This window comes from Podarcis pityusensis (assembly GCF_964106645.2).
Source record: "Podarcis pityusensis genome assembly, chromosome: 13".
NCBI classification, from domain to species: domain Eukaryota; kingdom Metazoa; phylum Chordata; class Lepidosauria; order Squamata; family Lacertidae; genus Podarcis; species Podarcis pityusensis.
The window spans coordinates 38,338,666-38,362,939 of record NC_138038.1 but is presented as its reverse complement, the minus strand read 5'-3'; the positions used below and the strand labels follow the sequence as shown (position 1 = coordinate 38,362,939).

At 45.2% G+C, this 24,274-nt stretch overlaps 3 protein-coding genes and 1 pseudogene across 4 annotated transcripts in view; 1 reads left to right on the top strand and 3 right to left on the bottom strand.

The window, feature by feature from the left end:
- Window positions 1–3,042, bottom strand: part of YPEL3 (yippee like 3) — a 6,864-nt gene extending 3,822 nt beyond the window's left edge. Inside the window, exon 1 of the mRNA XM_080976408.1 lies at window positions 2,828–3,042. The gene's annotated coding sequence lies outside the window, so the exon portion shown is untranslated. The remainder of the gene's footprint in view (window positions 1–2,827) is intronic.
- CORO1A (coronin 1A) overlaps window positions 1–24,274 on the top strand; it is a 77,372-nt gene that overhangs the window by 15,211 nt on the left and 37,887 nt on the right. The gene's annotated exons all lie outside the window — the stretch shown is intronic.
- On the bottom strand, window positions 3,499–10,693 carry LOC308460882 (T-complex protein 1 subunit eta pseudogene; annotated as a pseudogene). Its single transcript, XR_013991513.1, has 3 exons — window positions 10,628–10,693; window positions 8,792–10,335; window positions 3,499–8,723 (listed from the first exon to the last, which is right to left on the bottom strand). The product of XR_013991513.1 is annotated as a T-complex protein 1 subunit eta pseudogene (transcript).
- On the bottom strand, window positions 10,916–18,941 carry GDPD3 (glycerophosphodiester phosphodiesterase domain containing 3). Its single transcript, XM_080976402.1, has 10 exons — window positions 18,360–18,941; window positions 18,003–18,045; window positions 17,764–17,899; window positions 16,491–16,536; window positions 16,249–16,367; window positions 15,437–15,526; window positions 14,721–14,854; window positions 12,851–12,910; window positions 12,434–12,485; window positions 10,916–11,179 (listed from the first exon to the last, which is right to left on the bottom strand). The coding sequence occupies exons 1-10, from the start codon at window positions 18,499–18,501 to the stop codon at window positions 11,045–11,047; spliced, it is 957 nt and encodes a 318-aa protein (XP_080832528.1). The 5' UTR covers window positions 18,502–18,941; the 3' UTR covers window positions 10,916–11,044.

The following is a 24,274-nucleotide window of genomic DNA, read 5'->3' as shown; positions in this document are numbered from 1 at the left end:
AACAAAGCAGCCTGCGGATAAATGGGGTGGAAGGACCAGACGGGGAGAGGGGAGGCCAGCAGAAATAACGTGCCTTAAATGAATGGTGCATTGGAGGAATGGAGTGGGGAGGAAGGCAAAGGAAGAGCCCTTTGCAAGGGAGGGAGGGATGCTTGCTTTGCAAAGGGAAGTGGCTGGGGAGGGGGGGAGGGAGTCTGGAACATGGTATGGGGGAGGGAAAGAGAGGCGGTTCCTTGAAAGGAAACAAACCAGGCAAGGGAATGCTGAGCTGGGGAAAATGGTGGCTGAAGCTCCACATCTTTGCAAACAAATAATACTGGGAGTTGAATTGAGAAGGTTGGGGTTTTTTTTTGAAGGGAAGCAACATTTAGGGTCACTCTATGATGCAAAAGACCCGGCGCCCTCCAGATTTCCCATCCCCTCTTTGCTCTTATTGCAAATTACTGTATTGCTCTGGTCTCCACCTCCTGTATAAGTAGACATTCGGTGTTTTTCCTTGTTTAGGGGTGGGGTAAAAGAAGAGAAAAAAGTGCTACAATAGTGGCTCAGAGGAACAAGGTGTGTGCGCAGAGATCAAACAACTGGAAGAGGAAATGGTAAAGAGAGGAGAGGTGGTAGAGGCAAAACTGAAAGGAATGAAAAAAGGGAGGTAAAAGAAAGGGGTTTTATTTTACATCTGGGATACAACCTCTGTGGCCCCCTCCCCAATTCTCTGTGAAACTTTTCCCCAAACTGTAGAGAAATTCGAAACAAAAAGGTTTATCTCATTACTGGAGAGCATATGGTTGGTAAAGGGGCAGTCTGTGATTTAGTTCCTCTTCTGGGCAAAATACAGCATTGCCCCATGGGCAGTGAAAAATACTAGCTAACAGGTAGGCATTTTATTTAGCAGATAAATGTGTGGTTGACCATCTGCTAGATACAAATGATAATAAAGTAATCTAGGTTCCACTTTGATGATCAAAGGCGCTCAGGATATGAACAAGGGTTCAATTTCCATAATAATGCACTTTACATGTTGACCTCATCAGACAATGGGGACTTTCTTTCACATGGCAGAAAACAATGGACCACTACATGCAAACGCAGTACAATGCGAAGGAGGAGTTTCTTAAGGTGCTTTAATATGGCAACCTTGTAAATAGGTATATTCAATCCCAGGGCCTGTCTTGACCTTGGTCTCTTCCTTTTTAGGGCAAAGATGGCAGTTTCCACATTAAATTTGGACTTGACCTTAAACCTTGCATTCATATTTTCTATAGTAATGAAAAGTAAGACATGAATGTGGGTAGGATACAATATTTAAGCTATCTGTTTCTTATGAAAATATGTTATACAGTGTGTGGTTCAAGAAGTAGGGAGGGAGGGGTTAACAGAATACTGGGGAGGAGCCTCTCGGGAAAGAGGGAGGGGCCATGACTGAGAGGGTAAACCAAGTTAGATATTACAATGGAGTTCTGTGCCTGTTTACTTGGAGGAAGCCCATTAAGTTCAGTGGGGCTTACTTCTGGGTAAGTGTGTATAGGGTTGCTGCCTAGGTCTCCCCACCCCCCAAAAAATCTATTACAAAATATTACCAATGTACAAAATGTACCTTTAATAATATCCTTATCCATTAAATACAAAACATGTAATGTGTATGCAAAAGGAGGGAAGGTGGAAAGAGTGGGGTGTCTGATAGCAGTTTATAAACATAAGGCTTGAATACTCATTAAGTGAAATTTCTAGTTGGATTCTCTGACAAATGAAAATAATGTGATTTTCATTCAGTAGGTTAGAAGTAGGCAACTGTTGCTAAGTTTGCCAGTTTTAGGTAAACTTCCCTATTAGACCCAATCAGCCAAAATGTTTTTCCATTACTTGTAATGATGGAAACATGAATACAGTATGATAAAATATGAATACAATATGATAAAATAAAAATGTGATGGGCAGAAGACTCTCTCTCTCTCTCTCTCTCTCTCTGTGTGTGTGTGTGTGTGTGTGTGTGAGAGAGAGAGATACCTTTATGTCCCTCAATATGAAAGATGTCAAATTTGATCTCAAGGCTAAGTAGTGATGAGGAGGGATCTATTCAAATTGAAAACGTGTCAGATATCAAAATTTCAAGCTGGAAAAAAGGAAATTTCCTTTATTTGGCTCTAGCTCATCACCCTGGCTCCTGGGAAATACAGAGAATTACATGTTCTCATAGACAGTTAGGATTCCATTTGGCACCATGCCTCTAATCAATATTGCGCTGGCAGTGTATTCTAGGGGCCAACAACAACACAGACCGCTCAAGACATAAAGGGTGCCATTTTATCCTGAATGAGAAGATCTTGAAAATTAAGAGCCTTTGTCTATACAGTATAGTGTTTCCTTCCCAGTAGAGGCTTTTTTTTTAGTATGTAACAGCTCTTTTGAAATCCAGTACAAGCAGGGGGCATACTTTTACATTAGGAAAAATGCCCCCTTTTGTTTCTAACATATTCTAGATCATTTATGTAGTGGGTCAAAGTGCAGGCAGGCATTGCTAAAACAATGCGGGGAAACATATTACAGGTGCCTGCTGTAAGGAGGAGCAAAATAATTAATTACCCGCTGGAATGTCTTCCATCCCTTGTTATTCACCAAACCTATTTGTATCGGTCGGATTATTGCACCGCGATTAGGTGCTTACAATCTCCCACTGCAGTCACTCACCCTAAAGCCCGATTTCCCATTAGAGGTAAACACTCCCCGGCGCCCACAAAACCGGTATTCTTGGGATTTTAAGGACTAGCAAATTTATTGTGGCATATTGCTTCCAGAGCCCACTTCGTTAGCCACCCTCCACCAATCTCACCTGACAGAAGAGAAATGCCGAAGAAGCCTGTCTTTGATGGAGCCCCTTGGCTTCCCCGAGGCCCGTCTAGGTCAGGGCGAGGGTGTTGGTGCGGATTTTGGGTGGGGGGAGACACCCCACAGAGAGACCTGTGGCCCCCCAGAAAAAGCTCCAGCTGGAAGTCTAGACTTCCTCTTGTTTACAAACCAAAGCCGAGAAACAAAGGTGTCTCCTCCCCTTTTTTCCCTCTCCCTCCTCCTCTCTGCGGGCTTTCCCCCTATGCTCCTTCCTCTTTCTGCTCAGCCAATGAGGGGAAAGTATGCAAATGAACTGCAGAACTTTTAGAAGGGGCGGGGAAGGGAGTAGAGAAAGCACATAATCTGGCACGTATGCTGGGGGCGGGGCGGGGCTTGCGCTGCGTGGGGCTTTGGTAACAGTTCGTGCCCCTGAGCCTGTGCAGAGTGCTTTCCCTTCGTTGCGGGGAGCAGGAGCTTAGAAGGTTTCAGATCAGGAAGTGACTGTCAGGCAGCTGTGTGTTTTTGTTTTTCGGGAAGTTGCCTCTTGGCACAGATAAAACATCACAGCATATGGATATGGTATTTAATACTAGTAATAGACTTTTCGGGACGCGGGTGGTGCTGTGGGTAAAACCTCAGTGCCTAGGACTTGCTGATCGTAAAGTCGGCGGTTCAAATCCCCGCGGCAGGGTGAGCTCCCGTCTTTCGGTCCCAGCTCCTGCCCACCTAGCAGTTCGAAAGCACCCCTAAGTGCAAGTAGATAAATGGGTACCGCTTTATAGCGGGAAGGTAAACGGCGTTTCTGTGTGCTGCGCTGGTGCTGGCTCGCCAGCTGCAGCTTCTTCACGCTGGCCACGTGACCCAGAAGTGTCTTCGGACAGCGCCGGCTCCCGGCCTCTTGAGCGAGATGAGCGCGCAACCCTAGAGTCGGACACAACTGGCCCATATGGGCAGGGGTACCTTTACCTTTAATAGACTTTTCAGTGTGGATTTCTCAGGAGGGGGGGAATGGGAACTGGCCATTGTCCAGTCATAGACAGACAGCTTTGCTTCTGGAACATTCCAGGCTTAGTCCCTGGCATCTCCAGTTTAAAAAAACGATCAGTCTGCAAGTGATGGGAAATATCTCTGCTTTCTGAGACCCCAAAGAGTCATTGCCAGTCAGAGAAGACAATACCAGGCTGAATGGGTATTACACAAAGGGAGTAACTCTGTACACAAGAAGGTGAAATTAAACTGGAATAAAGTACAATTGCCCATTTGGTATAAGGTGCAGCTTTATACACTCACAACAGCCCTGAGCTAGTGGCTATGCTGACACACGGTATAACCCAGCAGAATTTGTGGCTGAGTGGAACTTGAATCTGTTGTACTTCTAAAGTCCTCAACATGCTTTTGCAAATAGGCACAAATGTCTTCTGCCAGAGAGAGGTAGCCATGTTAAGTCTGTTGCAGCAAAAACAGCTTGTGCCTTCTCCCCTTAATAAGTTAGTAAACTTTCCTATTGTCCTTCTTCCAGTGCATACTGAGTACTTTTTCCATTGCAGCAAGCATTTTAATTGAAGTTTGACATAATGGTTTGAACTGATCTTTAATTTTTGTATTGTATCTTTGTAAACCGCTTAGAGGCTATTGTAGTCAAGTTATATATAAACTGCTTGAATACATAAATATATTTCTTGTGGCATATGCTCTGATGAGGCACAGTCCTCTTTGTCAGGTGCATGAAGTAACTACTGGCATGGGGAAGTTTATATGCACCCCTGAGTGTGTGTAATTTACGGGGGGCGGGGGGGGCGGGATTCCAACAAGAGGAACAATTAGTTTGTGCAATGAACTTCTCCTTCTCAGGATTTGCTGAGACCCAAATTCCGCAGTGTCAAAATTCTGATTACATTGCTTTCCAGCTTCTCATTGATGTCATAGTTTTGTTGTTTGTGGCAGGAAAAAAAGACTTGAGACTCCTTAGGCACCTTGAAGCCTAGCTTGTTTCTTGGGGCAAAACCTTCTGCAGGCGAAGGAGAACCCACTTAGTCAGATAATGGCAGTGGACAGAGGATGGTGGCTTTGTCATATTGCTGCCCAAGCATAAGTTTGAGCATATGGAGCTGTCCTGTACTGAGTGAGACCATTCATCTGTGCAACCCAGTTGTCTGCTCTGGTCTGGTTGTGGCTCTCCAGCGTCATTTCACGTTTTTATTTTGCCATCTCTTGTACTGTTTAATTTGCATAGCTGAAGTTTACTGCAGCAAGTATTTACTCTGAGGTGGTGACTAATGTTGGAGAGACCGATGTTCAAATCCTACTGAGCCATAAAGCACGCTTTGCAAACATGGGGCCCAAGCCCTATCTCTCAACCTAATCCTACCTCACAGGGTTGTTGTGAGGTGGGAATCAAGCACCCTATCCTGAGCTCCTTGGAGGAAGGACTAGATAAGAAAGGCAGCTTTACATGGGCTATGTTATACTTTTCTTGTTACTTCTTGTGGCATGTACTAGTTAGGATTATGTGACTTGATCTATAATGGGACTGATGTGCTGAAGATACAGTGGTACCTCAGGTTAAGAACTTAATTTGTTCTGGAGGTCCGTTCCTAACCTGAAACTGATCTTAACCTGAGGTACCACTTTAGCTAATGGGGCCTCCCGCTGCCGCCGTGCCACCGGAGCACGATTTCTGTTCTCATCCTGAAGCAAAGTTCTGAACCCGAGGTACTATTTCTGGGTTAGCGGAGTCTGTAACCTGAAGCATCTGTAACCTGAAGCGTCTGTAACCCGAGGTACCACTGTACTGTATTAGAGCCCAGGGATTGGAACAGATGACCACTGGATTTTCTTCAGCCCCAACAGTCTCTCTACCATGACTCTGAAATTAGGCAACAATTCTGTGGCAGCAGCAGAGCCACGGAATCTTGTCTTCCACAACCATTCATAGCAGAGGGTGCCTATGTTGTTCTTTCTCTCTTTCTTGGACTGTTTATGTTTGTGTGCATTGGCCACTTCTTATGCATTAACTTCTCAGGGCAACAAAGCATCCTTGAAGAATTCAGGATGGCAAAAGAAGAGTATCTAAAGAAACAGCATTGTCCAGTAGATTAAGGGCAGGGATGTGTCAGGTAATAGTGAATAATGATAGTGGTAGATGTGGGGCAACCCAACCTTTAGGACTGAGTTAGGGCTCAGCTAGAGAAACCTGTTTTTAAAAGGTTGGGGTTCAGCACTGAAACATGCAAGCTGTTAATGGATGCCTCTGAGCATGTGCTAACTGTATTGCCACTTTCTTGCCGTAGCTGAGCCCTGAACGTCTGGGACTAGGACTTGGGGCTTCCAGTTCAAATGGCTAAGTTGACTTCAGCCCTGGACCACTATAGAATCCGAGCACTGAGGTTGACTCAGCTTAGAGCAGGAGGCAGGAAATGGTGGCTTTGGCTAGATCTGAAATTAAGGCAGTCGTATTCCTGTGTCATGTCTGGGAGAAGGCACTTCAGCATGGATTGAGTCTGCTCTGACCGGTCCTAACTCCACCTTTGCTAAGGTGATTTCAGTCCATTTCTGTTTTAGCATTAGTAAGTGTTGTTAACACAGTCATTTAACTTTCCTTAATTATGAATCTTTGCGGGATTAAATGCTATATCAGTCCTGTGGCGATTGGTTTTTACCATCACTTTCTGACTTTAAAGATCATATAAGAGTGTTGGGGTATGAGATAGCAAGGACGTGTGACATGTAGGATGGGTGGATGAACTTGCAGGAAGTAGTAGACCAGAGATGAGGTTGAAATTGGTTCCTGGTTCCAGCCCCTTATCATTAGCAAGCTAGACACAGGTTTCTCATGCACACACTCATAAGAGTCTTGTGAATCAGGCTCTTTGGACATTGGTAACAGAGTGTCTTGGCAGATTTATCATATGGGTCTTAACCTGAGGGTGCTTATTGAAGATACATACGGTGAATCAAAATATACACATTTAACATGGGGGATAACTCAGGAAATAATGCATATCTGTTATGGCAGATGGGGAACAAAATATACACCTTTATTTGGTTGGAGAGAGTTAGCTAATTAATTCTAACCATGACTGAACCAACACACATGGACATGGCATAGATGCAAAAAGAAGTAAGTCAATTAAAATAATTCATGCTACCTAAAAAGAACTTTTGAAGCAACAAGTGGGGACCCAGAGGACCAAGTGAAGAGAAAGCACAGCAAAATAACTGAGTCAGGCACCACGTTCTGCTTGGCAGTAAGAGTGGTTTGCAGCAAGAGTGGTACCTAGCAAAAGAATAAGAAGTGGGCTGTGAAGCCCCCCTTTTGTACACTTTTGGACTAAAAAGCTTCAAATCACATTCCAAAGCTTCAAATCACATTTCATTGGTTACTGAAAATTTATATCTCAGGTGTCAAAGGCCAGGGCAATGGTGTATCTTCAGATGTATCTCTGTGGGGAGGGAACCCCACAACCTAGGAGCTGCCACAGATAATAGTCTTTCTCAAACCCCCACCCCTGAGCCCCTGAGTGTGGTGAAACTACCAAGAGGGCTCCCTCTGCTGATCTTAACACCCAAGAGCATCTGTAGGAAAGGAGGCAGTTTTTCAGACATTTGGGGCCTAAGTCATTTAGGTATTTAAACCCACACTTTCATTTTCTCCTGTTGCTTTCCCAGGGAGCAAATGGCAATCAGGTTTTCCGCGAATTGCTGTTTGTTCCAATTCATCGCTAAAGAGCAAGTTTTGCAGGGGAAGGAGGAAGGGCAAAGGCAAAACCACTTGGACCCATGCTTTCTGAGCACAGGACAAGAGGAAGTGTGGACAAGCCCTGATTTGATTGGGCTAGAAATAAACTTGGCAACCAATACAGCTGTTTAAAAACAGGGGTTGTATGTGATCTATATAGAACATCAGCCAGTAACCTGTCTGCTGTGGGCTGGCCCTGTTTGCCTGGTTCCAGGTAGCAATCAAGCCACTGTATTTTTGTACCAATTGCAGCTTCTGAACATTCTTCAAAGGCAGCCCCACACATCATGCATTCCCATAATTTGGGGTGTGAAAACCTCTCCAGTCATAGTGTGTAGGACTCCTCCCGATCATCTGTTTATAGGGCATTCATCTTTATTTGCTTGCAAGCATTTATACATCATCTTATAAACCATTCATTCATGACACACTTGTCAGTGCATTTCCCTGTCACCTTAATAGCTACAGAAAGTGTTTATTTTAAAGTGGATTTGTTGCTTTACGGTGACAGAGCCCTTTAATCCACTTTAATTGCACACACCGAAATTCCCCGGTATAGCAAAATACTGACTCTCTGGGCTCGCTGGTGTATTGGCACGAGGACATCATGCTTGAGCACAAAAAGTAGTTTTAGCCTGGACAGCTGAATGCTCCCTGGGCTTCTGGTGGCAGATGTGTGAGTCGGGATGGTTTAAAAGCTCATTGCGTGAAACAAGGATGTGCGAACTTGAGTTCCTTACTCAAGCTTCTTATGTACATGTGTTGATTGGAAACCAACCTCAAACCTCCTTACTGTGTACATATCAGCAGTTCTGGGGAAGAGTTCAGTATCAGCAAATGCAAAGCAGAAGCCACAGCTAGAAACTTGTATTGTCACTTGCTGCTTGTTGGTAGTGCCAGGAATGTGCCCAGGGAGGGTGGGGACTGGTGGCAACAAGCAACACACCCACCTGGGAAAACATGTTGGCTTGCCTCTCAGCTCCGCTCAGCCTCAGCTGACACCAAAAAAGCACAGAGGGAAATGAAAGCTTGTCTTAAGAAAGAAAATAGCGTAAGCTCCCTGAGCTCTGCCAGACCCATCTATTTATTGCCCAAAGCATCCAATTCCTGCCTTGTCTCTCACAACATCAGTAATAGGGGGAAATCTCATTCATTTCGCTAGCTTTTCCTAAATCTTTCTCCATACACAATATTGGAGAAGAGTTTGAAGTCCTGCATTAAAATAGTTACAAATTCTTGCAGATGACTGACTTCACTTGTGCTTCCTTTGTGTGGGCATATTATTCAGGGTTTTTGCGGGGTGGGGAGGTGAAATTCTAGTTTGTGTTTTGCCATGGACTGGGGAAGAAGTTTGGGAGAGTTGTTGGTAGTTTGCAGGAATGGTCCTGGAATAGTCTCGGAGGTACTTGGAGATCTCCGTCTCTATAGCTCCAGCACCAGCAACAACAGAGTCATTATTGATCGCTCTCCTACCAATCATGATGGCATCGTGGAGAGGACGCGCCATCTTCTCCATGAACTGCTCCATCCTCCACGCAGGATTATCATGCAGGTCTTAGCCTTTGGGCAGTCTGCGAAGAAGTTGTACCTGTCTCCTCAAAGAGGTCACAACGCCCAAGGAAATCATCGGTCAGGGAATTTACACTGGTCTGGAAAGATCCACCAGAGGCCATCATGGTCCTCTTGAGATCTTCTTCAGGCACTCGGCCAGCACAGAACATGTCCCGGTCAGCAAAGTACTGGGTAGCCACGCCACCAGTCGGAAGCTTGGAGAGGATGACTTTGGCCCCTTACTTGTGGAGCTTATCAAGCTCGTTGTACAAGATGTTCCACTCGGCGTCCACGATGGCCTGGTAATCCTGCACAGTGTGGACTCTGACGTCAGCATTGTCCTTCTCCGCCTTGAGCTCCAGCTCAATGTTGAGCTGAGCGATCTTGGGGGACTCATACTTCTTGGGCTCATACTTCTCAAAGCCAGCATAAGAGAAGGTCTCCTTGAAGGCAACTCCTGCCACCAATTGGGACTCCACCAAGGGCTCCTCCCTGCACCTTCTTGATCCCAGTCATTTTGATCTGCAGCAGCTTGTCCAGCATCATGATGGCATCCGTCACCATCTTGGCAAAGAACTCTTTCTGGTGGGAAATCGGTTTGAGCTCAAGGCTGTGCTTGCACACTTCTTCAGCAGGCTCTGCAGTGCCTCTCAGTCGGTCTTCTTGATCTTAACGGCAGTCTTCTTGATCTTATTCGCTGCCACCTGGGTTGCAGTATGGAAGGCAGCGATGATGATCTGGGGGTGCAGCCCTTCTTCCACATAGGGCTTGATTTGCTTTCGGAATTCAGCAGCTAGAAGTGTAACTGAAGTGGTGCCATCGCCAACCTCGGCATCCCATGATTTGGCAGTGTCCACAAGTGTCTATGCAGCAGGGTGTACCACATCGAGAAACTTCAGGATGGTGGCACCATCATTAGAAATGGTTTTAACCTTTAAAGCCCTATATGGCCTAGGACCCTCGTACCTATGGGACTGCCTCTCTTGGTATGTCCCACGGAGGACCTTACGGTCTTCAAACAAAAACGTCTTGGAGGTCCCGGGCCACAGGGAGGTTAGGCTGGCCTCAACCAGAGCCAGGGATTTTTTGGCTGCGGCTCCAATCTGGTGGAACGCTCTGTCACAAGAGACTAGGGCCCTGCGGGACTTGACATCTTTCCACAGGGCCTGCAAGACGGAGCTGTTCCACCAGGCCTTTGGCCAAGGCACAGTCTGACCCCCCTCCTTTGGCAATCCTCACAGAACTCTAGCCCAATGGTTGCCATTAATTTGAACTGATTTTATAATGAAATGATTTTAGAATGTTGTATTATTTTACTGTTGCTAGCTGCTCTGAGCCTGGCTTCGGCTGGGGAGGGCGGGACATAAATAAAATATTATTATTATTATTATTATTATTATTATTATTATTATTATTGCTTTGCCTCTGTCATCATCAATGAGCTTGTCCATGCCCCGAGGGCCGAGAGGTCTGGCCGGCCTCTGCAATGACTTGGCAGGCATTGATGTTACTCACAAGCTGAGGCATCCCCTGGGAAGTGTCTGTGCCTTCCTTCAGCAGAATAACAGGCATAAGCAACATCTTTGCAGCAGCCAGGTTGCTAACGGCCCCTCCCCCACTTCTTCTTCTTTTGGGATCTTGTTGTTATAATCAAGAAAGACTAGAAGCGCAATATACAAATTAAGGTCTTGAGGCTTCTGCAAGCAGGGCTGTAGCAAATAGTGTGCTTTAGCGCAACTGTGGCCAGATAAAATCCTAGACACTCTGCACATACCTTGCTCATTCAATGAAAACACAACACACTACTAGTAACAATAAGGTTTATTTGTTTCTTATTTTACCCCCACCCCCAACAAAATGTCTTTTCTTCTCTTCTGACCTCACACACCTCTCCCCCTTTTCTAGTTGGGAGCTATTCTCCCACGTTGCGGCTCATTCACTGCAAAGGGGCGGGTGAGCGTCTAGATACTTCCGGAGGAGGGTGGGATAATCGGTCATGACTCCGGAGACTCCATAGCTAAAGGCTTCTTCAAAATACTTATCCTCATTCAAGACCCAAAGAAGAACCTATACGGAAACAAAGAAGAAGAGATGACGGGTTTGAGTGTGGAGCCCTTAGTTGTTCCAGCTGATCACTTATTCATGCAGCTATTAATTCAGTCAACATTTTCCCTGCAAGCAGGATGTTGGTGGTGGAGGAAAAGCCACAACAACTGTTTTGCAGTCAGCAAGATGCTCTTTCTGGGAAGAAGAAGAAAACTTCCTGGTAAGGAAAAATCATAAGGATGACTTTACTGATTGGAAAACACAAGATGGTTGCACTAATGCCACAGGCATCTGAGAACCAATATAGAGTGGGTTGTGTGAGCTCTGAGGGAGGAAGTTCCTGCTTGAGATTTCGTCTCGGTTATAAACTTGTTAAAGCGGCATTCCGTCGCATGCCATAAACACCACTAAGCTTTCAAGTACGCATGACACAAATCTGGCAACATGTGTCTTAAATATGCTACTGTTTCTACATCTCAGCTCCCTACCTGAAATGTGGGAGTATTAATAATGAGCTACGGTACTTTCACAAGACTGTAGTTGCAACTACAGAGGAGGAGGAGGGCTGAATTAATCTGTTGCAGTAAAGCAAAACACACATACACCCACACCCACACCCACCCACACAGAGAGAGAGAGACTGCATATTTGCACCATGCATGCATTTAAAAGACATGACTTCCCTAAAAGAAGGAACTGTAGTTTATCCCCATAGAGCTATTAATGTCCTAACCAACTACAGTTCCCAGGATTCTTTGGGAGAGTGTAATGTGATTTAAATAGATGGCATGCAATGCAGCCAAAGTCCAGTCTTTAAGATACCATAGCTTGCTTAGGAGGAGGATACAATCCATTTTAGAAAACCTTATTTAGACACCCCTTGCTGCCTAGGAAAGGGACACAACCATTTATAAGCACACTCTCAAATCCTAAAACAGTGAAAGCCATGATACTTGCGGAGGTAGGTGAAAGTGCTGGGCACACCTCTCTCAGCTATCTACCTCCCAGGGTTGTTGCACATATAAACATGAACTATGCAGCTCTTTTTCCTGAACACACAAGAATACTCTATTAATACGACTCTGTGCCTCTCGGGTGAAGGGTCAGCACTATATGTAAATATAGCTAATAGTGACATTAAGAAGTCAAATATCCCTCTTCCCCTTGCCACCTATTGCAAAATACTTAAATACCGGGCTAAAGCCTTCTAGCTCAGCCTTCAGCAGTTTCTGCTAAGGAGGGACTATAATTCCTGATTCCTCCAAGTTAATTTACCTGTATTCCTCTGTCTTCCAGATGCTTGAAAAGCTTTCTCCGCATTGTCATTCTGTAAAAGAAAGGAAAATATGATGGGGTATATCGGAGCAGTTCAAGTAGTAACATTTGGGGGAGGGAGAGAGAACAAGAGAAACTGCCCCTTTACCTTTTGTGATGGCCCCCTTAACAAAACCATGACCCACTATGACCTAAAAAAAGAAAAAGAAAAAAGAGCAGCAGCTAAAAGTGGAGAGGGGGAAAAATCAGGTGGGTAGGTCATGTGGACCTCTCTATCCTGATAGTTTTGAGCATCAGTCAGTTCTCTAGATTAGAGATACAGAAGAGGGAAGCAGCAGGTGATGAAATGGGTCAGTTTTGGTGGTGAGCAGGCTTCTTAAGAACTGAGCAGGTAAAGTATTGCTTGCTTTCACTCACTTGTGGGCAAATTTAGCCACCAGTGCTCCAAACCAGCCCTTTTTTACTGGAAAATATGTCCTGCAATTAAAGGAAAACAAAAAGGCAGCAGAGTTAACAGATCACTGAGATTCCTGACATTCCTCTTCTAAGCTATCAGTTCCAACACAGTTCCGTTAAACCCAAGTCACTCACTCACTCACTCACTCACTCACTCACACCCACACTTTTTCTCAATGAGCACGACATTTAACTTAACTTAACTCACTTGTTATACTTCTTATAACACATAAATATGACATGGGGAAGGCCTAAGGGTACCAGGAAAAGCCTGTCATGTCCAGCTGAACTTGAGTCTCACTCTCAGTTGCTTGGTAAACCTGTGCCTGAACTATACAACCTCAGACTGCAAGCAGGGGCACAAATGACTGAATGCTCCTCCAGTCCAAAATAAAACTTGGAATACTAAGGAAATGGCTAGGCTATAAACATTTCCCCAATATATTAAGTTTCTTTCTATTTGTTAAAAAAAGGCTAGGTTTTTATCAATAGGTTATCCATTATATACAAAATTACAAGTAAATTATAGGATACAGAAAGGAGGAGGGATCTGGACGGCCCAGCTTGCAAACCGTTGTGGAAGAATTATACATCACACGTAGTTTTCACTTCCCTTTCCTTTATCCTAATAAATATAACAGTATTAACTGTGCAACCAAAAAACAGTTATAGAGGAATAAAAAATGTTTTGATAAGAGGAGAAGTCTCATGTCTATTCTAGCTTGGGCATAGTATTATTACTCAGTGAAAGAGGCAAATAGCAGTTAGGTTTCAAGAAGTACCGGTAATATTCTCTCTTTTTTGTACCTCTGGCCACCAAAAGTTGTTTGCTTAATTTGTGCGTAATTGCAGGTTCTCAGGACATATTAAGGCCATATGAAACAGATGGGACTTTGGCAAACCTCCAGTGCAGAGCAAAATCTAGCTTGGCAGAGGCAGGAATACTTTGCCGGGGTCTTTTTAAGTTTAAGAAGGGGCATGCTAGGCTTTCGTTGTTGTTGTTGTTCAGATTCTGTTGTTTTATGAAGAAGCATCCCATCATGCAAGCTCAGCTGCTTAATTAAGTGCTGAGTTTTTTTAGAATCATGTCACTTCATCACTCATGCGGCTCCTAACAAGCTGTTGGTACAATGTTTTTAACTGGTCCTCAGTACCTCACCCCCCCCCCGTGTGAACTCACTTGGACCTGACTTTTCTTCCAGAGGTACCTCATTCCCTGTGTTTTGTTGGACCTTACTTCCCTTCCAGAGTCAGTAATAATCATTTCCTTTCCCACTCTTTCTGGTCCCAGATTTAGAGAGAGAAGTTATGAATGTGCATGACCACCAATAATCCAAAAAACCAATGGATATCAGTGCCTGCATATCAGTTACTGAGAGTCCAGTGGATAATCCGGCTCTGTCAAATAGTCTAAATCACACCAGTTGAATCCTAACTGGATCAGACCGAAGGTCCACCTAGTCCAGCATCTTGCTTCCCAAGAGGATCAGCAGAATTCCTCTGAGGATCCCACAAGCAGGACATGAAGGCAACAGTGACTGGTACTCAGAGATATTCTGCCTTCCAACGGGGGCATTCCATTTAGCCATCATTCCCTCTGTTCTTGATGTTAAGGTGTGAGTGCCGGTGCGTATGCGGACAACATAGCAACACACACACAAACACACGGAAGTATCAGCGGGCTTGTGGAGCCCTGAGATTTGCAGATGGACAAAAAGTCTTGGAAAAAGACTTCCAGTTGCTGATCCTTACACCAGGAAAACTGTCCCTCTGAACCTTTACATTTCTTTTCACACAGACACACACATACACCTCCCCCAGCTTCTGTCACCTGTTCATAATGGAGGGCAATGGAAACTCAAGGAAGGTTTCTTTCAGCGGCACAAACGGCAGGATCCCTATGTAGTACAGGAGAAGGATCGTGATGCCACGTTTAATGGAGAAGATGTAGGGCATCTCTGTGTTCTGGGGGATGGTTAAAGAGGAGAAAATGAGGTGAGGGTTTTGTGGTTTCTAGCCTTGATAGCCAGGAAGAAATACGGAACATGTTGTCATCACCCCCACTGATTCCTTCAGCTCATCTGGGACATATCTGTGGGTATCATACATCTGCACTGCACACTTGAACTGGTTTGGACATTTATCTTCCCCCAAGCAAGCCTATGAGTTGTAGGGTTGTCAGAATTCCCTGTGGGAGCTCCTGATACCTTGCACAGATGTACATCCCCCAAGGTCATTGACAGAAGAACCTGGCAGCTTAACAAGTTGGAACAGTGTAGGCAAAGAAGCAAACAGAGAAAGCAGGAAGCTGTCTCCTAGCCATGCCCTGATTGATTTATTATGGCATGTACTTTTGACCCATGCCTCATTTTTATTTTTATTTTTTTGCTATATGAAAGAGTCTTGTATAGTCTGAAAGCCTGCATACTGTTCTACAGTCAGAAACCTGGACCAATCAAAGGCATTGCCTCATTTAACGGTGCCAGCATATCAGTTACCGAGAGCCCAATAGCTGTGAAGGTGGATGAAAAACTGTCAATAACATACAGCTGCGCAGCATTTCTTCAGTACTTTCCCTTCAAAGGCGGCCCAGATGGTGATGTGGGAGCGATTGTATTCTCGGACAAGATCTGCTACCTGTGCGCAAGAGGAAGAAGGCAGAGCAACATGGATTCAGTTAACAGGTTTTTCTCAAAAGCACTGACTTTCTGTAGTTGCCTAAGTTCTGGAAACTGAATGGAAGATTGTTCTGGGAAGGCACAGATGGTCTCTCTAGTTACCAATCATTGGTGTGAGCTAAGTGTCTGGACCAGGGCAGTCTGTTCCATACAGTCCAGCCCTTCAGAGGTTTGAATTAATTTCAACTTGGTAGTTGACTACAAAGATCAGCTTCCTTACAAATGTGGCTGAGTTATATGACTGGGAGGGAAATCCCAGGGAGGGTAGTATCCATGTTAGAGCAAAAACAAAAAATGAGTGTTGCGTAGCACCTTAATTGCTAGCAATTTATTGTAGTGTGAGTTTTTGTGGACTAGAGCCCACTTCATCCAAGGATGCGTCTGATGAAGCTTAGTGCCTAGTCCCCAGAGGTTTGTGCTACAATAAATTTATATTTGTCCTTAAGGTGCAACGAGACTCCTTTTTATGAGTGGGAGAGTGAAAATGTGGAGATAGGAGAGCAGCACTGATGTTGCCTAGGTTAGCATAACCCACTATAAGGTGTGGTGAGCTGTGTGTCCCTGATTAGGAGTAGGGTGAGGTCTGAATATTGAAAGGGGAGATTAGCAAAAATCTGGATCGCAACCTAGAATGAAGATGTTGGAAAGTAAAGAAGCGATAGTAGCTTGTTGCCCCCATACCTTTCGTATGAGTTCGTCGCTATCCTCTTTGATTTCTAGATTGACCGGTACTCCAGGGAATTTCTGGAAAACCTCCTCCAAGCGTGGAATCCGGTGGTCTTTGCCATGGGAGTAGCGTCCTGTTGGAAAGGGTGGCTTATGCAGCAGGTGGAGCATACTTTGTTGGTGCACAACCCCACCACACGTGAGCACCCCAAACACAGCACCCCTCAAACCAAAGCAGCTCTACTCCTCCTACTCACCTGGGGAAAAGGTCACCTCCAGAGAATCCTTATAGGGTGGCAGATCCTATGGGACACAATTAGGGTAAGGACTAAGGAGCCAGGGGGACACCTGGGTTTTCTTGGGGAGATGTGGGATTGGGGGGCTTAGAACATAGCTTGGGGCAAGGACCCCTGGGTTCTTTGGGATGGGGGCAGGTCCTGGGTTTAGAGCCATTGCCCTCCAGCAAATGGCCTCTAGGCACATGATTCAGTCACCTGCAGGGGACTTGTAAAAGGGTAAAAGAGTATTGGGAAATGACCCATAATGAATTGCGGGGGGGGGGGGGAATGTTTAAAAGTACTTTCCTCAAAAAACCGGAATCTTCTCTGTTGGGGGTAATTCAGACTGAAATTCCCAGGTGTCAGAAAAGGTTATTTATGTATGCCACTACTGCAGCCTGTGTTTTGTTAGCCAAAAAAAAGGGAAAGCGAGCGAGGTCCCAACCAAAGAAGAATGACAACTTAAGTTGACAGAATATGCTCAGCTTGCAGACTTAACATATAGAGTAAGAGAACAAGAAGATTGGAAAACATTTATTGAATATATGGGAAATAACTGTGTACAGCTGAAAGCGCTGGCAGCATTAAGATAACTTCAATAAGTTTTGATGGATGTAATAATGAAATACTGAATGGTTTAGTTTTTGTAAAATATGGTTGATGATATGTAAAATGAACCATGGAAAGAGAAGAAGGGAAGTCACTGATATCTTAAGGATGTATGAAGGAAGACTTTAAATTTACAGAAAATTTAATTAAAAAATTATATATATATATAAATTATTCAGCCACCTTGCCAGAGGGTCTGGTCAGTGGCTGGAGGGGAGACCACCTGGGAACTCCACATTCACTACCTCATCGTCCTTCCTTCCTTCGTTTAGAATTATGTACAAACTGCTTAATCAAAGAGCTCTCTGTGGGGCACATAATAAAATTGTAGATAAACCATACCTAAAATCCACGATATTAATAAGCAAATACACATAAAATAATTATAAAAACACAGATACAATCAGATTTTTTTTTAAAAAATGAATATGGGTCAGGTGAAGTTCTCTGGATGGATAGGCTTGATGAAATAAAGTTTTTGGTGGGCATCCAAAACAATATAGTATGGGCCCCTTCTAGTTCTCAAGAGGCAGGGAGTTCCAAAGACAGGTGCTGCCTTGTGTTCTACCGCAGACAGAAAGAGGGACGCAACTCTAATAAATATCACAAATAGTAATGAATAGGGGCAGGGTACGTCGCAAACCTTATAGTCCGTCTCGCTGATCTTGATGTTATGCCCTGTCTGGCGTTCCAGGTTGTCATCATGGGACACGACCACAACCCCATCTCTTGTCATGTGGCAGTCAAGCTCCAAGAGGTTTGTCCTCTGGGTCAGTGCGCTGGAAGGGCGGAGAGAAAGATCAGCATGGGAGGCTGGATGGCTGTAGCAGCAACATCAGTACAAGGCAGGATGGGGTGTAAGGGGGGGGGGGCAACACTCACTGGCTAAAGGCTCCTAAAGTGTTCTCAATCTCTTCTCCAGCACCTGAGAGGAAAACGGAGATGTTGACAGAAGGCAGGCACTCAGCTTCCTAAGGGCTGGCATGGCATTACCCCATTCCCCTTCCAGGGACACCAAGGGCCTGTTCTTTTTGTGATCTAGGAATGCAGCATTGCAGGTCTAGAGAACTGGAGCAGAAACAAAGACATCTGCACCTGTCAGAACGGGGAGAGTGGGAGGGCTAGCTGCTAGGAATTACGGCTTCGCTCTCTCAGCCCTGGCTTGCTGCAGCATGCCGCCCCTCCCCTCCCAGACCTCTGTCAATGCCCCCCCCAAGCGAACATCCTTGCAGAACTCACCGCCCCGGTGGGAGACGTGCCGGCATCGAACAGGAAACCTGTGTGGCTTGTGGAGCAGATGTGGCTTCTTTCTCAGGCAGTGGGATGTCAGGGCATAGATCCCAAGGGCAGGCAGCCCAAAGAGGAGTAGCTGGAATCCCATGGCAGTGGTGGAAAGAGGCTAAAAGTCCTTGGCTTGGTGGGCGAAGGCAGGAGAGAGACGTCAGGCTCAGCCGGGGCCACTGAAGTCTCTGGAAAGGGAATGATGCTCATGGATTAGGAGCAGAGCGGAGGGAGGAGGGAGCCCTTCAGGTCCTCTGGAAATGGAGTGAAATCAGGTGGGTTGGGATCCCTGAACTCCTGGGATCTTCTTGATCAAATGCAATGTGTGATAAATGTTGAGAGCAGGACTATCCTGGCCGGGAGTGGCTGGATAAGCAGGTTGATGTGATTTTTTGAGGCACTGGAGGAGGAAGAAAAAAAATGAGGTGTGGAGAAGACAGAAACTTACTCCTCCTCTTTGCCTGTCAGGACCTCTCTAATCTTGCACCTGTTCACCCGCTTGAATGACTGTACATATGCATATATAGAGGCACGCACACACACACAATGCTCCTGTCCCCTCCCCTCTTAATGCCAACCTGCACATTTTAAAGACTGCCACTCCCTTGGGGCAAAGAGCAATTTTCTTGGCAGCCGAAAGTCAGGAAGGTGCTCTGGTCCTTCCTGCTTTGAGCCACTTGACCTCATTCCTTTCTCCTTTACTTCAAGAAGAGATTGCTAGAGCCCTTCCCTCCCACCATGGCAGCAGATCTCATTCCTAAAATTAAATAAATAAGGGCCTTTCTTAGATGTGGAATGAAATGCTTTTTTTTTTTTTTACAGGTTGGCAGTCAGTTAGGAATTCCTCTCAGTGCAAAAACTAACTCCCAAAAGGGGATTTCCCTCAAGATAGCAGCAAAGAGGATTAAGGGGTTAATTTCCTCCTCCGTGTCTACACTGATCTATCAGCGCTCTCCCTCTCTCCTTCCCCCAATGCAACTTACATTTAAAAAACAACCCTGCCCTTTAAATGCAAAGACACAGGCAACATTTTATATCGGCTGCAGTTTTTGGAAGGAGACGGATCTCCCTTCCGGTCTGTATCTTGTGCCACCTTTCTGGCAGGAGAAGCCTAATAAATATTTAACTATGGTTGAGATAAGATGAATTTCGCCACCAGCTTATCTCATGGAGAAAAGGGAGAGTGTTCAAGTTGTTGTTTTTTTTAAATGATATTTATTAAAGTTTCAAAGAATACAAAAACAAAAAATAAAAATACAAGAAAGTACAAAATACAGAAAAAAGAATAAGATTTTTAAAATATAACAAACAAACAAAAAGAAAAATAAGGAAAAACATACAAGATGAAAACAGTTAAAAACACATTAACTTTCCATAATATAACTTCCTTAGCCTTATTTCCCCGGACCTCCTCATACCTCCCTTTCTTGTATTCCAGTTCAGTTTGTTAGTTCAGCAAATCCTTACCATTAAGCTTTTACCCATTTGTAAATCTTTTTTCATATCTCTTAAAGCATTACAGCTGGAAACCACTTAGTTTCTATCCAACATCCTTCTAAGATTCATTAATTTTACAATATTTCTGTAAATAGTCTTTAAATTTCTTCCAGTCTTCTTTCACTGACTGGGAGAGTGTTCAAGTTGTGAGAGAACTGATGGGCCAGGCTTTCTGGGGGGCTCAGGAATAATCTATATTTCCTTGTCCCTTTTCACTGCCCCCCCTTTCTACTTTCAAGTCGTTGAACTAGTTATATTGGGGTTCAGACCTTTCCACTTAAGGTTATGCCACCTCAGGCTGCTTGAAATTAATTTCATCTTCCTCCTCTAAACAGCAGCTCAGTGTCATTCTTGGGGAAAACATTTATTTCACTCTGTTGTTGTCACTGACAGTTTGCTTTATCATCGTGTAGAATAAGAAACCAGCCTGGAAGGGGCCACATTGACTGTAAAGTCCTGCAGTGAGGAATCCCTTGACCTCTTGCTACTGGTTGCATTTCAGTTAACTTCACCTGAGGATGCCGTTAAAACTCTTGGTGAAGTCCGCCCCAAAATGTTCTCACTTGACTCTTCCTGACCCGGAACAGGTCGCCTAGGAGGACTGTCTGGTTTGGTCAGTCCAGTGACTGATGCATCACTGCCAGAGGAACATTCCTGCTTCCTTAAAGGAAGTGGTGTTTTGACACCTCTTAAATAAATCACCATTACAACTTTCCTGCCTGTATAGGCTGGTCTCTAATTTAGAATTGGGCCAGTTTGGGGTATGTGTGTGTGAGGAAGATGCTTGAAGGGCTAGCAGCAGCAGGACAACTCTTGGGGTGAAACTAATTACAGTGGTACCTCTGGTTACAGAAGCTTCAGGTTACAGACTCTGCTAACCCAGAAATAGTACCTCAGGATGAGAACAGAAATTGCGCAGCGGTGGCGGGGCAGCGGCAGCGGGAAGCCCCATTAGCTAAAGTGGTACCTCAGGTTAAGAACAGTTTCAGGTTAAGAACGGACCTCCAGAAAGAATTAAGTTCTTAACCCGAGGTACCACTGTATTCAAATCTGTAGTAGGTTACATTTTTAAGACCTAAACCCATTTAATCTGGGAGTAAGCCCCACTGAGACGCGGGTGGCGCTGTGGGTTAAACCACAGAGCCTAGGACTTGCCGATAAAGTACATCAAAGTGCAAGTAGGTAAATAGGTACCGCTCCGGCGGGAAGGTAAACGGCGTTTCCGTGCGCTGCTCTGGTTCACCAGAAGCAGCTTAGTCATGCTGGCCACATGACCCGTATGCTGTGTGCCGGCTCCCTCGGCCAATAAAGCGAGATGAGCGCCGCAACCCCAGAGTTGGTCACGACTGGACCTAATGGGCAGGGGTCCCTTTACCTTTTTAAGCCCCACTGGATTCCATAGGACTTACTTCTGAGTAGGACACATGGTTAGGATGATGCTGTAAGTCACTCTTGCAGCAAAAACAAGAGACTTGTGGCCCCTTAAAGACATACAAGTTTATTGTGGCATACACATATGTACTGCATTGAATTTGATCGTCTTTAAGGTGTCACAATTCTTGTTTTTTATTCCAGTCTGGTTTCAGGCCTGGCTGGGAGGCAGACGCTGCTTCAGTGACCCTGGTTTATTTCTGTTCCACCTTTCAGTCAAGGAGGTTCCCTGGGTGGTTCACAATAAGATATGTAATAATGAAAACAATGCAAAATAAGTATTAAAACAGACAATAAAAAAACAAGACAAGCATCAATTAAAAGCAGCAAGTTAAAATGGTAAAGTCTGCAATCGTACACATGTCTACCGAGTTCAATGAAGCTATACACAGGTAAATGTGTATAGGATTACAAACTTTGGATCAAAACCTGAAAGTCCTGGAAGAAGCAAAAGGTCTTTGCCTGGTGCCAAAGGAATGGGGAATTCCATAGACAGGGCAACACCATTAAAAAGGCCCACTTGACGGCTCCTACCAGAAGGATCAACTGTGTTGATCCTTGTTTTACACCATCAGCGATCTCCCCCTCCCCACCTCCTCCAGTCTGGGCTGATGTTTGACTGAGTACCTGGGTGGGCAGAGCTGAGTCACATCTGTCCCACCCAGCCCCCCCCCAGGTCTTGGAGATGCACACCTGGCCAGCCTGCTCACCCACTATCGAGTCATGGATTGGCATGGTTTTAGTATGGATGGACCAGGCTGTTGGTGCCAGTGGTAGAGCATCCATTGGGACCATGGATAGGAAGAAGCTTGATGGCAGGTATTAGGTGATTTCTGGGGGACTTGTAGGAATTGCCCTTGGAAGGTCCTCTTTCCAGGGTGATGTTGCCATGAGTGATGCTGTATGGTGTCATCTGTATGTTGATGACACCCAGCCCTGGTTCTTTTCCTGCCCACCACCTCCTTCAGTTCCATGTAAAGTGGTGAAGTCCCTGAAAAGTTGTCTGGATTTGATAATGGTCAGAAGGAATTCAATCCAGGTTGGAAATGGACATGGAGATGATGGCAGCGAATTCAGGGGACCAGATGGCTGTGGAAATGCCTGTTTTCAGATGGGATTGCACGGTCCCTGAAGGAGCAGGTCTGCAGTCAGGAGGTTCTCTCAGACACGCAGCTTTGCTTCTGGAATCCCAAAGGCTCCAGATTGCCTTTTTAGAATCCTCATCTGATTATCCAGCTGTGCCCACTACTGAAATACAGACATTTATGCTGGGTATATGCCTTTAAGACACATTCAAAGCACACACACTGCCCCAAGGAATCCTGGGAGCTGTAGTTTACCCCTTTACAGAGCTACCATCCTCAGCACCCTTAACAAACTACAGTTCCCAGCATCCTTTAGGAGTGTGCTTCAAAGGTATGACTTGTATGCAGTCTTAGCTTAGTTCGTCTTAGTTACTGCCAGGTTAGACTGTTACAATGTGCTCTGTGTTGAGCTACCCTTTGAAACTGTTTAGCACAACAAAGTTGCTTAGGATCTTTTGTGAATGAAAGGTTAGCACCCACAAGAAGCTGGGCCTTGTCAAGTTTCTGCCCCTATCCTCCTCCAAGATGTCTGTTTCTGCCCCAAACGCTTGCTTCTTTTCAAAGATATGTAAAAATACATTTTGTTCTAATGGAGCTTTGAAAATGCGTCTCCCTCTTGAGGGGTAAGGGATGCGGGTGGCGCTGTGGGTTAAACCACAGAGCCTAGGACTTGCCGATCAGAAGGTTGGTGATTCAAATCCCCACGACGGGGTGAGCTCCTGTTGTTCGGTCCCTGCTCCTGCCAACCTAGCAGTTCGAAAGCACGTCAAAGTGCAAGTAGATAAAATAGGTACCGCTCCAGCAGGAAGGTAAACGGCGTTTCCGTGCACTGCTCTGGTTCGCCAGAAGCGGCTTTGTCATGCTGGCCACATGACCTGGAAGCTGTACGCTGGCTCCCTCGGCCAATAAAGCGAGATGAGCGCCGCAACCCCAGAGTCGGTCATGACTGGACCTAATGGTCAGGGGTCCCTTTACATTTACCTTGAGGGGTAGGCATCACTCTGTTGGTTAGTGAATTGCTTTAGGTTTCATTGCTTATAACAAATGGTACTTCGTTTTTAATGTCTACTTTGTAAAGTAGATAACTGAAACATAGGAAGGAAAGAAACTGTTCCTCAAACTCATATTCCAGGCTGTGCCCAGCTAAGTGGTACCCCTTGTAATGAAAATCTCAGCTCTGCCTCCATGTGCAGGCTCGTCTGGTTTTTTGCTACCTCCTGATCTCCTTTGTACCTTCCCCCAAACATGTTCAACCTTTGCACCTGCAGCACTGTCTCTCACGCGGCTTCTTCCCAGCCCGACTGGCTGAATGAGCAAGCCTATGGGGGATGACGGCAAAGGCTTTGGTTGCCAGGGGAACCCAGCAAATGCAGTCCCCAATTGCAGTTGCCTAGCAACTGCAGGGCACCCTGTCCTCATCTCCCCAACCTGACAGAATAGCTGGCTGGGCCCAGAGTGCCAGCGGGGTTTGGTGCTGTTGGGGAAGACGTCAGCAACAGAGGCACCGAGAACAAATTGCCCATCTGCCCAATAAGACAGTCTAACGTGTGTTTGTGTTAGAGAGAGAGAGAGGTGCTGCTTCTTTGTTGCTTGTTTTGTCAAGCAACCTATAAGAGACTGAATAAATGAACTGTGAAGGTTAAGAGTCGCTGGATACCTTGTTGCTGTGATTTTCCCATGTGTTACTTGGTTACAGTCTTAAGAGAGGTTCTTGTCTCAGTTCTTGTCTTAAGAGAGAGCTTTTGTAACCTTGAAGTGTCAGTGTGGTTTCGTGTGTTTGATTCCGAAGACCCGTTTCAGATTCGTGAGATCGGAAAATAATATTTTGGAACTCATGAGCATTGCTTTGATCACACCAAA